Genomic DNA, 16,059 nt, shown 5'->3' with positions numbered 1-16,059 from the left:
TCTCGTACAGTTATTGACTGGATATAAGGGTAACATATGAATTGTTGAAACTACAGGGAGGAATATTGACAAAGGCTGTAGGCCAACAGCAACTTTTTTCACCTTCGGGTCCAACTACTAATATGTTTACCTAATCAGTGTCTATAACTGTTTTATTCTTTATACCCATCACTAAATATAGAACACTAAAGTGAAAACCTTTGATAATAATAATAATAATAATAATAATAATAATAATACTTTATTTAGAGAAGGTGGCCTGATTAGTGTGACACACTATTCTTCCTCAGGGCCTTCTAATTACAACAACAATATTACATCAAATTAGCAAAGATAAACAACTTAGAAAGTGAGTTATAATACACGTATTATACACAATGTCACGTGATAATAATGATAATCATAATAAAATAGTAATAATAAACAAAGATCTTTATCCCATGTTTAACCCTTTATCCCGTTGATATAGCTCATGTGATATCATTTTCGTATCACACAGTTGTGACGTCACAATGGATTTTGCGTTAGAGTGATGAAGTAAAATGAAGTGGAGTCCTATATAAAAACAGTGCTAAACATTGTTTTTGGTGTAAAAAACATGGGATAAAAAGAATCTCACATGATTTGTAGTTGGATATGATTTTTATCCAACTCGTGTTTTTATTCCCTCGCCAAGGCTCGGGGATAAAACCCACACAACTCGTTGGATAAAAATCATATCCAACTACAAATCATGTGAGATCCTATACATATTTATATGACATAAAAAGTAATATAACGTCACATGAGTTAGATTTAACATTGTATAATTATATACATGTGCAAAAGATACACATAAATCAGAGTAATAAAGTTCTGCTGTTGAAGATATACTTTTCTACATTTCGTTTAAAGATTGGCAGAGTTGGTGCATATTTTATATCTATAGGTAAATTGTTCCAAATATAAACACCCGAATATTGAAGTGAATTTCTTAAAAAAATTGTTCGGTGTTTTGGTAGGCGAAGGTCAAAATTAGATTCTGAACGTAAAGTATAAGCATTAGAAGTTTGACAAATAAATAAATCTTGCAAGTAAACCGGGCTCTGATTGTTAAATATCATGTACAACAAAATACATTTATGCAAAGTTACTAAGTCAAAAACAGATAGCCACCCTAATTTTGCAAATAATGCCTTAGATGGAGCATCAAGTATAATTCTAGCGGCCAAAGAGTAGGCTCATTGGGGGCCGCCAGAGAAACCAAAAACTTTCAAAACCATTCATAAAATATTTAAATTTCTCCGCCGAAATATGGCTGAAATATTGCCGACTCGGCGTTAAAAAACAATAAATCAAGCAATCAATCAATCCAGCGGCCCGTTTTTGGAGCTTAGGGATTCTCTCCATGTAACTACGTGGTGCATTACCCCAGACAGTCATACAGTAATTAATAGAAGGCAGGATAAAGGCTTGTAAAAAGTTTTCTAGTTTTCAAAGGAGGAAATGTAAGAAATTTGAAGAAATTTAATCAGTATATAAACAATTACTTTATCGTTAATATTCAGGTTTTTCTATAAAAATGACACAAAACAAAACGAAGGTAAAATGAAATATTTTTTTAAAAGTGTTACATGTATATCACATACATCATCTAATACAGCACATTTTTTCCATGAAGGCATCCGTCCAGCATTTTAAAGTGTAATATGTGTATTATTATGCGTATTTAAAAACATAAAAAATATGAAAGAAAGTAAAGATAGAAACATGTTGGACTCGAAATTCACCATGTTTATTTTCGAATACTAGTAATCATACCACTGCGCCAACTAAGTCATTGATGTCGGTTAGATAAATTTAAGATAAATTGCTTAATCTTACGATAATATGAGAAGAAAATATTAATATATATTTTCATCATTTTCAATTTGAAGACAACCTTAAACCAAAATTATCTAAACGTAATAAAGTGCAGTCATATCTAAATGAAATTATTCAAAAATTGTTTTTCTGGTTAAGATTGGTCTTTGGCAGCAGTTTGTCTTGGTAAAGCAAACATGAAACAACTCAAAACAGATGCAAAAACTATATTAATAAAGTTATTATGTAGAGTTATCTATTTTCCAGTGCACCTAAAATCAACATTAGTGTATGTACATTTCATATATAATTTAAGCAGACTGATTCATATTTAATTTTGGACTCGAAGCTGCCTTGCAATAGTTTTTTTTTCTTAAAATGCCTTTAAAGATTAACTTTATTGAACATTTGACCAATTCATCTTCCATAAACCGTGCATGAGTATATATGCACTTTAACCAATGCATGCTCAGGTAAATGTCATTTTATAATTTCTACATAGTCCTAACAGAGTTTGTTCGAGGATATCTATTATGTATCATTTTATATAAAATATTTAAACAGAATATCAAGCAAAAGTAAAACACTTCAAAATTGTTTTTGGCATAAATTTATCAATATTTATATGTACGTAGACCTGTATTAGTAATTCGAATGTAGACTAGATACCAACTTGAGGTAGATTGTCCTGGTCTGATCATAAGTTTTGAACTTGGGTATCTTAGCTTTTCTGTCGTCTTTAATATTCGGCGTTCGGTTGTATTCTAGACGCATTCCGAATCAACTTAATGATTTCCATCTTTTTTTAATACAGGGCGTATGCCTTTTAATCATCATTCTAAACCAAAGGTATCACTGTTTTTCATGGGACCACAGATGTTTTCTTAAGAAAGAAACCAAAGTCTGGAATGAGTGGTTATCAGACTCCTCGAAGTTCACATCCTTCCCCCCTTTAAGTTGCAAACGAAGGTGAGGATGTCCTAAAAGTGAAAATTAAAACATTCTGAAAGAACATAGTACCAATGTACATTTGATTTATGATTACAGTGTATTAACCGTTTGATTTTTAATATCATAATGATAAACGAACTACTGAATTACAATTATAATTCCTTCATACCATTAACATTGAAAATATGGAAATCATCTATATCTGACAACGCAATTTGTGTGTCCCGCTCGGAACCCAATGAAAGACTTGGCGGATACCCGGACAATTCGAAGAAAAGTTGCTTCTTTTCCCCATCATTCTTGATAAGTAGAATGTTTCCTATTAAAAAAATCAAAGGTATTAAGAATAACGTTTGCTTTATGAAATTGCAAGGATGTATTAATCAAAAGCGTCCAAAATTCTCATTTTTAATAACTTCCATATAAAGTAAAAATTTATTACATTTACTTTGAAATGCTAAAGCAACATATACATCATATTATACTTAAAATTTGATAAATTTTAACTTGATATCTGTGTCTAAGCACCTTTAAAGACGAACTTGACTCGTCTCTCCTGGTGATGCAAAAAGTATAGAATGCGCGTATGAGAATATTTTTATGAAAGTGTGATTTAACATTTTCCGTTTCCATTTTATTGCTTATTGAATAAGGAAGTCTTGTTAAAACCACACTGAAGTTAATATTTTGAAAGCTATTATTCTCTAGTTTTCATGATGATTTACGTATTAAATTCAAAAACAAAAAATCTAACGTTACTGACCTTTTGGAAACAAAGCTAAGCTTTCTTCTGACTTTGCTGGAAGTTGAATCTGGCCTAAAGTTTGATTGCAATTTTCGGGAAGTGTTTGTATGAAATCCAAGAAAAAATTTACAATACTTGAAGTATTTACACTGGAGAGAAATTCACATCTAAATCGAAATTCTAATTCTACGGTGTTTTTCGTCAAATTATGCTTTGCATAGAGATATGTTTCACAATCCATATCTGTATTCATTTCCAACGACTTAAGATGTATGCATTGCTCATCATCATCTTCCAAAGAGTCAAAAACGAAGTAATTTTTCATATGAATACTCCGATCGAATTCTTGAAGGTCCATGATTTCTACAAATGGCAACAGACAATGACCCATACATTGTTCTACAACAGTTTTATTCTCCATCAGAATATCAATGACTTTTACAAAAGAATCCTCAAAATTGGGTGATACAAGGGGAATCAGATTCGCACACGGCAAAATTACATCTCGACATTCCGCAAACTGTGAGCGCAGATCAATCTCCGTTAACAGAGAAATTCGTTCAGCAAAAGTGATTTTGTTTAATGTCATCTGAAAGGCACTGCACACAATGATAAACATTGTCAAATCATGTTTTTCTGCGAATTCAATTAGAGATTTCGGAATTCTGATTGATAATTTCTTATTTTCAAATTCAGAGTACTTTGGATTAGATTTCCAACAGCAGGGTGTCTTACATCTCTGTAGCTGGTTTTTCCAATATTCTGTGCACTTTTCAGCAATTCCATGCAATTTGTTTGCATACACAGGTAGGATATCAATGTTTGGTTTATCAAACCAAGCTGGAACGGGTTGTGATGCAAGAATATGCGCTGCGATCTTTTGTAAGTCATGCAGAATAATTTTAGCACAGAAAACATCTAGTCCAACTCTGTTGCAAGAAATGTGAAGTTGAGCTTTACTATCTACATCTTCATGTATCACGTATAGAATATCATTAGTATTTTGTAACACAAAACCAGGGGAAATCTTTGTTTGCACACATTCAAATGGACAAGTAAAGTCCTCACTATCAACAATACTGTTAGAATCTTGCAATGACGAGTCGTTTTCAGAACTTTTTACTCGTAAGTTAGGGTTCATTCTACAAAAGATATCGACTACATTTTCCCAAAAGATTGGCTGATTTTTCGATTTGGATATAGCAAACGTCGCAACAAATGAGCAGTTCTTATAAATGTCTTGAAAACTCTTTAAATGTTTTTCTACAACAGACATTGTCTTAGATATGGATTGTACCTCTTCCGGTGATTCAATAGATTCTCTGCGCAACATTTCTTTTTCACTCAAAAATTTGGCAATTTCTAATACTGATAATTCTCCTGACAATAACAGTACGATCGGAATCCTAATACTTGTTTCAGAAAATATCATATTTGTAAATTCGACAACATTTTGAGAATCTAGTCCAAATTGAGATAATGTGTGCCTGTCTGTAATTTCTGAAATATCAACCATTAGAACCTGTGACGAAGTTTTCTTTACAAGATCCACAAAATTTTGAATCGGTTCGTTGTTCTCTTTGTCATTTACAAGTTCCTTCAAAATCGATACATCAGCAAAATGTACAATGTCAGTTATCTTTGAATTTTCCTTTTTACTGCCTCTAGCTTTGACGAATTTCTTTAAATCAAAATCAAAAATAATTCCTTGTGTTTGATCTGACAAAAGCATTTGTGTTAGAACACGGTAAACTTTGTCGACAGACATCAAATTTATTCCTTTGTGAAAAAAGAAATCTTTCAATTTAGGGTCGGATCCTAAACCAACTTCTAATGCACCCCAGTTTATCACCTGTGCCGGGAGTCCTAACGACTTACGGTAGAAAGCAAAGCTGTCTAGGAATGCATTTGCTGCGGCATAATTGCATTGCGAGTGACTTCCGAATATGGAAGACGCACTTGAGTGCAAAATAAAGAAATCAAGATTCATTTCCTTTGTGAGATGGTGCAGATTCCAGGTTCCTTTTATCTTAGCCATAAGGGGTACATCAAAATCCTCAATCGACATTTTTAAAACTGTTTGATCTTGCAACACTACCGCTCCTTGGAAAACACCTCGAATAGGAATATAGGGCATTTGTTGTTTGATGCAGCTTATCACTTCTGTGAGCTTGTCCAAATTACATATGTCGACTTCTTTGTGTATAACATCAACACCATGGAGATGTTTAATGTTCTGAATGCGTTTTTTATTTTCATTAGAGAGTGAACGTCTGGAAAGCGATACTATGATCTTTGCTCCTCTTCTTGATAGATACTTGACGATTGTCCATCCTAACCCAGTCATCCCTCCAACAACGATATAAGCAGAGTCTGCTCGAATTAGATGTTCGTCTGGTATTCTTAACTCGATGTCATTTAAGATTTCATTGATTTCTAAGAGATTGGGAGTTGGAGAGTCTAGCTTTTTATCATTACTTAAAATTGCTAGTAATCTTTTTCTAAGTGATGTTACTTTTCCACACTTTGGATGAAATAAGTCAGCAACATTGATAACATCAAAGAAGCATAGATTGTGATCCATGAATATACTTGGTATTCTACCTTTTAAGAAAATGCATTTTTGTACATTTGGGAAAAGAAGACGGAACATGTGAGGATCATCATAGCCCTCTTCAGACAACACAACTAGTTGAACTGCTTCGAGATTCTGCCTTTTCTTTGAGTATGCAGTCTCACAACATGATAAAATGCATTTCTTCTCCTCAAGAACAGAAACAAGAAAATGAAAAACCGTGGAATATTTTTTACTATAATCGATGAACACAAATGCTTTTTGTTCCACTAAATCTGCAATGGCTAATGCAATTATCACTGCGTGCAAGCTGCCTAGGCTATATCCAGCTAGACTCGTTTTTTCGAAAACGCATTTTTTGTCCACTCTGATTTCTGATTTAAGCTCAATCTGCCCAAATGCTACTACTTCTAGTTCTTTGCCATCAACATTTGTTATACCAACAACTTCACAAGCGGTTATACCAAAACCTTTTATTCTATTTTCTGAACAGTAATGCTCAGGAATAAAATTGTCCTGGATGAAAAAAGTATCCGGTATGCAGGGAAGAGCATGCGTTGGTCTGATGCAATAAACATCAAGAGAGGATGAATCTTCAACACAAGGTATAGCAAAATAAGATGGCATGCCTTTGTCGAAGTTATATCTCAGACACATATTTTCTTGTTTTTTTGGAAAACCTGATTTAAACACCGTCTGGTGAAATTCGTCAGGCATTCTCTTTAGTTCATTTTTATAAATAACGTTTTGGCGTACAGCATACTCAGAAGGAGCAGACGAAGTCCCAGGATCCAATTCCGTTATAATTTTTACAATGTAGTTCATTGAATTCTCATTGAGGTCCTCTATATCTAGCAATGTGAAAGAGAGCTGTGTCCCCTCCTGTGAAACAGCTCGAACCATTCCCCATAATTCAGCGCCAATAACCCGTGTTTGACTAGACTGGCAAGCCTGTGCTTCGTTTGTTATGACTAAAGTGTGAGACGCATATTCGTAAAGTATTTTTACAAGTTCGAGAAAATAATGGGTGGTTTGTTTTACAGCGTTCATCAGCTCCTCTCCGGTTGTGTGTGTTTCTATTCCTGGTAATCCTGGGATATAAATAACATCAAAATTCCGCATCTCGGCTTTCCCTTTTAAGAATAATGAAAACTGGTCCTCTAAATTGTCTGATAATGTCAGGCAACGTATATCTGAATTCCTAAATCTCTTTAAAAAAGCATATTCTAGAAGTGACAAATATTCTTTATTCCAGGAAAGTAAATAAAGTGTTTTTCCTAGCGAAACACTTAAATGCGGTAAACTTATTGCATTCCAAGTTTCGCTGTAAGAGATCGAAAAAATGTCGCCTTCCGTATCAATTTTGGTAACCTTGTAATTTGTCACTTCGGCGACAATACTTCCATCTGTATGTAGAAGAAGAATATTAAAAACTGCAATCACTGAATTTTCATAGACAAGAACTGTATAGCATATCATACGTGCGGACGGTTTTTGTCTTACAGTGAAACAGGAAACTTGTCTAGGAAAAGTTCGCACTTTCATTCGACTCTTCTTTTGAAAATGAATCCCACAGCAAGACTGAAACATGCTGTCTATAATTATCGGATGAAAGAAAGCCTTGTTTAGATTTCTCAATACTTCATCAGGCAGAATAACTTCACATATGCATTCATTTCCGCGACAAACACATTTCTTTATTGTTTGGTACAGTTCGCCATGATGAAATCCAAGACTTTGCAAAGTTGGGTAAACATTAGTTGTGTCTTTTTCATTTTGTAATAAAGATATGAGCCTGTTAATGTTCAGTGAAGTAATTCTTGGAGCACTTGACTGTTTCATCGTACCAGTGGACAATATTGGCTGATTTTCATTTGAAATTGCTTCAAAATGAACAATATCTCCCTTTTCAAATGTTTTCACTACGATAGGTTGTACTGCATCTTTGATGATTTGTGTTCTGTGAATGGTCCAGGAAATGTCTATTTCTGTCACTCCTCTGCTCAGGAAAATTGATGTTCCTAATTCCAAAGCAATATTTCCATACAGTGCACCTGGTACAACTACATTTCCGTCTAAAGTATGGGCATAAATAAATGGTGCATTCTTTCGACTCAAAGTAATCGTAAATTGCTCAATATTTCCATTTCTCATTCTGGTTAACATACTAGATTTTTCGTACTCTTCATCCCCATTTAGTATCCTCTTCATTTTCTCGGACTTCACAAGATACTTACGTTTGCTGAATTGGTATTTTGGACAGGGGAATAATTTCTGAATTGGGACGATATTTTGCCATGCAACTGGGAATCCGTTTTCAAAAATAGTAATAAAAGTTTCTCTAAAAACATCGATTTCATTGTTTCGTTTCATGGAAGGCAGCGCTTCTTCTACAGTTTCGGGAAATATGTTTGACAGGTGGGTTCTCAAAACAGGACTTGGGCCAATTTCAAGAAAAATTGAATTAGGGAAAGTGCGTTTTGCTTCCTTTAAAGCATCTTGAAAGTGTACAGGTTTGAATACATTGTCAGCCCAGTAAGAATTTGATCCAAAGTTTTCATCTGCTCTTTGTCCGGTGACTGTTGATATAATTGTTGTCCTTGGGCATTTTTTCTCCAGGCCTGATAGAATTTGTTCCAACATTTTACTTGCATCTTTTGTCAAATGACTATGATATGCACACTTTACATTTAAAGGTATGATTCTTCCTGATTTGTTAGCGAGTTTTACTTTTAATTCTTCAATAGCGTCTGTATCACCCGATACTGCACATGAGACACTGCTGTGATAGACTGCAATATTTGCTTTTCCGGTCGTAAGATGCTTACACGTTTCTTCTATGACGTCGAGAGGACAATGTTGAACAAGAACCATTTTTCCAAAGGTTTCAGACAAATGAAGAGACCGAAAATAAATTACTTTTACAGCGTCTTTTAAGGAAAGATTTCCGCCTGCATACGCCCCTGCAACCTCTCCAACAGATTGACCAATTATAGCGTCTGGATGGATACCCAAATGTTTCCACATCGCTGTTAGACCAACTTGACAAGCAAAGATTGATAAATGGTTTATCAAAGGGTCTGAGATATCTCCCCCTGTTTCAAAAATCATACGAAGAGAAATGTCGTTGTAAGAACTCAGATGGTCATCTATTTCTCGTACAGTGTTTTCGAAGATTTTATCTTCAGTAATGAGTTGTTTACACATTTCTGGCCAGGTTGTGCCAACACCACAATATACAAATATCATTTTCGGTATTTCTCTCTTAGCAGCTGTAGGATGTAATTTTTTCTGTACAAATTCCTCAACTTCTGAAACAAACTTTGATACGTTTTCAACAACAAAGACTTTGCGAAGTTTATAGTGACTTCGAAAATGAATTGATGTGCTAGAAAGATCGACCATTGAGACTGTAGGCAAGTTATCTAGAACGAACTGAAGTAGATGGTTGGCTGTATTAAATAATGCACTCAAGTCCTTTGCTGACAAGAGAACATAAAATGTCTTACTAAGGCAGCTTTTCATGTTTTGTACTTGAACAGAAGCTCCACTTTCTTCATGGCTCCTGACGATAGCGTGTGCGTTCGTTCCTCCATAACCAAAGCAGTTTACTGAAGCTATTCTCTTCCCCTTGGCATCTGCAGACCACTTCTGAAGACTGTGACTAACTTTCATTTTACAAGCACTAAATGGTATTTGGGGGTTTAATATTTCAGCATGAAGTGAAGGAACGAAAAACCCGTATTTCATCATCAAAAGAACTTTGATCAAAGAGGCCATTCCAGCACCTGCTTCTAAGTGACCAATATTTGTTTTAACTGAGCCTATCGGTATTTCTTCTTCACAATACTTTGAAAAAAAAGATCCTAGTGCCATCACTTCTATATAATCGCCAATTGGTGTCCCTGTCCCTGAAAAGTACACTTTCTCATTTAAGAATAAAAAATAAGAAGAGGCTTAAGGACAATGATGCTCACCTGACTAGACATGACCCTTCTTTTTTCACATGATTTTACCCTTCTTTTCGTTCCGATTAAAAATAGACATCATATTTTGGTAAGATTCTAGTCCTGAGGGTCATAAATTTAACCAAACAGCAGGAGGATGTACCACTTTGACAATCATGGTTTAGCTGTTCTTGAGAAAAAAAACTTTTTTGTAGTAGTACATTGTACAATTTGTAATAGTGATTATCAGTTGGAGGTCCATTCTAATCCAAGGATACATAACAATAAAAATTATTTTCATGCACGTTAAATGTTTTATATTATAATGATTCAGTGTTGCTCTGCTATTTGTGAAAAGTATAATTTCTGATGTATTCCTATTTAAAACTCTGATCACCACAGGGAGAAAAAAAATTCATTCAATTGAAGTGGCACTTATTTGGGTTTCTTGATATTATTACCACACATCATAGCCCTGCTGTTCTTGAGATGATAGTTTTCAGAGATTTAAAAGTTGATCTGAGTATATGTACGCAAATGTATGACCATGTAAAAATGTCGTAAACTTTTTAAACAAGTTTTTCTCCAGAGCCACAGGACCAATTTCATAATTGGGGCAAAGCTTTTGTACAAGGGAGAATTATTAAGAAATAAAAAAAAATAGTAGGTTCATTTAAAATCCTCTAAAGAACCGCTGAGAAAAAGATGACATTATGAAAATTTAAGTTTGTACACAGCGGTTGGGTCGGGCAGTTATAAGCTACAGAACTGTAGCTCTCCGAATAAAATAATATTGACATATCAGAGAGCTACAGTGCCACCCATTGAAACAAGAGGCCCATGGGCCGCATCGCTTATCTGAGTAACTTTGGCCATGCTATTTTTTTTTTACAAGATTTCCCCTTTGTAATACCTATAATGATCCTGTCCTACCCCCAGGGGTCATTTATTGGAGAATGTAGAATCTACACTACCCCAAGATACTTCAACATTAGTTTCAGCTTTTCTTTCCCAACGGTTCTTAAGAAGATCTTTAAAGAATTTTCCTATATACTTCAATGTAAAACTTGGATTCCCTATTGTGGCCTCACCCTACCCGAGGGAGGATGTTTTGAATAATTTAGAATCTACACTACCCAAGAATGCTTCCACATAAGTTTCAGCTTTTCTGACCAAGTGGTTTTGGAGAAGATTTTTAATGCCCCCGTTAAAATTGACCCAGTTGTATTGAGAGGAAGTTGAAAATATGAAAAGTTTAAAGACGGACGGACAGCTGGATGGACGACGGACAACGGGCGTTCAGAAAAGCTCACTTAATCTTTCAGCTAAGGTGAGCTAAAAAAAAGTGTATATTTATTGATAAAAAGTGCGCTGTTTCTCGATTTATTTCTTCATATATTTAAGATGTTCCTTACACATTTCTTCACTACTTACACAATTAAATATTCCATGAAATCGTTGTTTATAAACCTGTTGGGTCTGAAATTAAGTCTCTCGAAAATTTCATTTGTTTATTCGACTATTTTTAATCTCAAGACAATTTGATCAAACGCGCATCGGACGTGACTGGTACATAAAGCTGGAAATACAAGTAGTAATAAAATAGTATACAGTTATGGAATGGGTACGAGGGAAATAGCAAATTTATGGTTGCCCGAGGTAGGAAACTATTTCCCGAGGCGGCGAATTCCATAACTGTTTTATTATACCAAAACAATCATAGGGTGATTTAATTTTTTTTTACCAGATATTCCGACATTTAAAAAAAGTACTATAGAGGCATAAGTTAAGTACAAATGCATACGGTTAAACAGATTGTATGATAAGTAATGAATCGTGTCCTAAAACAATTAAATTATTTTTTAAAAGTATTTTCATTGACATTTCGAAGATAACGTTATCTTCATTTTGCTAGTATTCGAGTATGATTTTGACAACGCATGTCGAAATGTTTTGACGTCATAGTTACATTACTAATAGCATGACGTCACAGACTCGAGATTTCTTGAACGCTCCGCCCACTGAACACTTTGATTGGTCAAAATTACTAATAAATATTCATGAGGGAGTAGTCCCAAGGAGTAGCTCTGCTTTTCCAGGGAGTAGTCCTCGGATGAGTGAAAAATTCTCTTCTCGGGGAAATAGACAGTTTTATGGTATTACTTTTAGGGTGAGTTGGGTTACAATGGATAATAAAGTTTTACATGCCCTAAATGTATGTAGAAAATATTCACACATTAAAATCAGCGATGCCATGCCCATATATAAACTTCGTGTAATGTAGATTTAAATTTGATAAACTCATGGTCTTAGGGGTAGGGTGGAAACACAAGCTACACTTGAAGAATGGAGATTGTGTTGTTACCCCCTCCCCCTTACCAGCTTCTGCGATTTCTTATTAAGCATAAAAACTTATGAATACTAGTAATACATTAATTCTTCCTATGAATCTTTTCTATATCTTTTCTATATTATTATCATTATTATTATTCTTATTATTATTATTATTATATATTCTACCACGATTATTGAAAACATCAACATTAGCAGTAAAACAGGAACATGAATTTCTTATTGTATAAATTATTCATTTTAACTGATCAATACATATTATGAACAAATTTGTAATTTAAAAAGGCTGTTTTTAATGTAACGAAAGCTCAAATCGTCTGCATTCTATACACAGGTGAGCAAACAAATTTTACCTCTGGTGTTAAATGAAACAGGGTAATCGAGACATGGTGACCTAATTCGTTTCTCTATAGAGGAAACGACTATCCGTAGTTTAGCGATTGTAGTTATACATGGTAGAATAGAAATGAAGTCCTTGTTGTCGTGAATGATGCAGAATAACCTCCTCGGTCTCGAAATGTTGTTTGAAAAAATAAAAGCCTCGCCTAACGCCTCGGCTTTTATCTTTCAAACAACATTTCTCGACCTCGGAGGTTATTCTGCAACATTCACGAAAACGCGGACTTTATTTCTTAAATAAACGAATAATAATAAGTTATAATTATAATAATAATTGAATAGGTTATATAGTAAATAAAATAAATGATTTCCTATCTTTCCTGTATTACAACATCTGATATCGTTTTTGCTTTTGTATAGTTTTAGAGATTTGCTCTATATGGTATATCCACTACTAAAGGCAGGAAACAAAAACACAGGGTGTCCTGCTTCCAGGGAAATTTTCAACGTCAATACTATACTGACAGTCAAAAGAAACGCAACATCCTCAGGGGGGGGGGGGATTATATACAGGTTATTACTAGGTACCCAAAAAGTCTTTAACTTTGCCAAATCAATTATTCAACGGTTGAATGATTTTCATTACATTACCAGAAGTTGCTTTTAGCCCTCTTAACAGAAATCAAAATTTTGCATTTTTAATAAAATATTTAACAAAATTTTGGGTTTTCAAGGTTTTGTAGCTGTTAATCATAAGTATTGTACTAAAATCCTGGGAAAAAATCCTTTCCTTTCGGGATGTGATGCCTATATTTCCTTAAAATGACTGATAGCATTTCATTGCTAATGCTGGAAATGGGTTTTTGCATTTCTTTTGACTGTCATTATACTTAACCAATTGAATTAATGCAAGATGAAATTCGGGGAGATATTGCTTAACTATCCTCTTATAGTCACAATCGGTTAAAATGATTTATCTGTCCTGAATTCGCGTTAATATACATGATTTTGTCTAATTTCTCTTCACTGGCATCAAAACAGGAGATGTTGCTAGTACATGTAGGTTGTAGAATATTTCCAAGGGGTTTCGATTAGCTATATCGGGAAATTTTATTTAGCAAAATATTTAAGTAGTACAAGATGACCTCTGTTAATCAACAATCTACATACGAATGCATAAAAATCTTATCCTCAAGAACGGCGAAGCCATGATCAGTCACATGTATACAAAAGCATATTCCGTAGTTAAGTAAATTCAAGTCTGTTCAAATTATGATCCCGAGGATAGGGTTGGGCTACAATTGGCGATTAAAGATTTACTTAAGAAAATGTAGGAAAAGAAATCTACTGATAAAGATCAAGAAGGATCATTGTTAGAAAGGTAATGTCGTGTCCCATAAGCCTTTCCATAACCAATGGTTTGAATACGGAATTTCCTGATTATTTCTGTTCTTATGTTAAGCCTTAAGTCCTTTGCATAAAATTTTTATTTGCTATTTATATTTGTTGTCAATATTAATATTTCTTTTCCTCCTTACCATGTGCTTCAACGTATTGTACAGAGGACGGTGACGTCTTGCTTTCTTTGAAAATTTGTTCTAACAAACGCTCTTGCTGTTTGCCAGAAGGGGATGTAATTGGAGTACTCATATGGCCATCCTGATTCAGCTTCGTATAGATTGTCCCCCATATCTTGTTTTTGTCGTGGATTGCCTTTTAGAAAAAAAGAATTATTCCATCTCGCAAATTTGTAAAAATACAAAATGAAAAATGTTCAACTTACGTTTGTAAGTCTTTTTAACAACACAACACCACATCCTTCCCCACGGGCGTATCCATCTGCCTCGACTGAAAAGGTGTGACATTTCCCTGTTGGCGAAGCCATTCGTGCGCATGACAAGCCAATAAAAGTATCTGGATCTAGAATGACATTGACTCCACCGCAAATAGCCATCGATATTTCACCTGTTTGATATAGAATGAATAGTATTTTGTTTTCTAAATTGGATAAAATATCACTTCCAAATGATTTTGATGACATGCATTTTAATTTCTGGATATTTTCAATTAGAGATTTATTATATACTATCTTTTCCCTTCAAAGATGAAGCATACAATCGTCATGTATGTCCCACTTGATGCACAGTGTATATGTTTGTCTAATGTAGCCTTTTTCAATTCTGTTTTATATAAATTTTTTAAATACCGTGATATTTAGTGAGGTTCTATAGTTCGTCACAGCGTAGTATACTGTGGTTCGAAACGCCGATAATTCACTGAGAAATCTTTCACATACATGTACAAGGTGTACATTCCATTAAAGATGGAATGTATACTTTTTCAAGCGACTAGGGCTGATAAGTTATTCTTTATTTTCATTTCATCTGTTGCACAGGATACAACATAGAAATTGTTAAGTAAATCATAACGTCTTTTGACAAGTGACGTGCGAAACTTTGAGGGATGAATCATACACTTTGATAAAGGATCAAAGATCGGATTTTAATCTAGATTATTCAAATGAACACATTTTGAAGATTTTTTAAAAAAAATAAATCAATAATATGTATTAACTAGAGCAAAAGTTTGTATGTGGATGGGGTTGGATTAATTTAAAGTTCAAGAAACTATCCATCTTTATGATCAAAGCTTTGTTATGTTACAAAATATTCACCATTTTTCAATGCCTGCATTGCTGTATCAATTGCCACCATTGAAGAAGAACAGGCTGTGTTAATCGTCAATGCAGGTCCTAAGAGGTTGTAGAAGTAAGCCACTCTTGCAGATAGAATACTGGTATCAACACTTGTTACTGAAGTATTCCTGCTGTTTTCATTAGTAACACGAAGTAAACTACCCCAGTCATTATTCAGTCCTCCTGCAATAATCATCGGACCACTTATTTATGAGCCCCAAATACTTTTATCATATCACATGAAACACTTAGCATACAGATTCAAATCAAACTGAATCGGGGGATATATGACCTGCCTCGCTTTGTGGACAAAATATTCTGAGACAATAAAAACAAGAGGCCCATGGGCCACATCGCTTACCTGAGTAACTTGGGTGATGCAGTTCTTACCAGATTCCCCCTCTTGCTATACCTATCATGCCCCACTACCCCCTTCCCTTTTATGATTTTAAGAATTTAATATCTACACTACCCATGCTCCCATATAACTTTCAGCTTTCCTGGCCCAGTGGTTCTTGAGAAATAGATTTTTAAAGATTTGTTCTATATATTTCTATGTAAAACTTGGATTCCCTATTGTGGCCCCGCCCTACCCCCGGGGGTCATGGTTTTA

At 34.4% G+C, this 16,059-nt stretch overlaps 1 protein-coding gene across 1 annotated transcript in view; it reads right to left on the bottom strand.

The window, feature by feature from the left end:
• Positions 1 to 222: 222 nt before the first annotated feature.
• Positions 223 to 16,059, bottom strand: part of LOC134257884 (uncharacterized) — a 32,135-nt gene continuing 16,298 nt past the window's right edge. Inside the window, exons 3-9 of the mRNA XM_062740462.1 lie at positions 15,426 to 15,629; positions 14,535 to 14,716; positions 14,290 to 14,464; positions 7,961 to 10,024; positions 3,557 to 7,282; positions 2,963 to 3,112; positions 223 to 2,822 (exon numbers count right to left, since the gene is read on the bottom strand). Coding sequence (XP_062596446.1) covers positions 2,695 to 2,822; positions 2,963 to 3,112; positions 3,557 to 7,282; positions 7,961 to 10,024; positions 14,290 to 14,464; positions 14,535 to 14,716; positions 15,426 to 15,629 — 6,629 coding nt within the window. The 3' untranslated portion in view covers positions 223 to 2,694. The remainder of the gene's footprint in view (positions 2,823 to 2,962; positions 3,113 to 3,556; positions 7,283 to 7,960; positions 10,025 to 14,289; positions 14,465 to 14,534; positions 14,717 to 15,425; positions 15,630 to 16,059) is intronic.

The sequence above is a fragment of the Saccostrea cucullata genome, unplaced genomic scaffold (assembly GCF_032062105.1).
Source record: "Saccostrea cucullata isolate Sc308-1 unplaced genomic scaffold, CSIRO_AGI_Scuc_v1 ctg2831, whole genome shotgun sequence".
NCBI classification, from domain to species: domain Eukaryota; kingdom Metazoa; phylum Mollusca; class Bivalvia; order Ostreida; family Ostreidae; genus Saccostrea; species Saccostrea cuccullata.
This window is presented reverse-complemented; position numbering and strand designations above follow the sequence as displayed.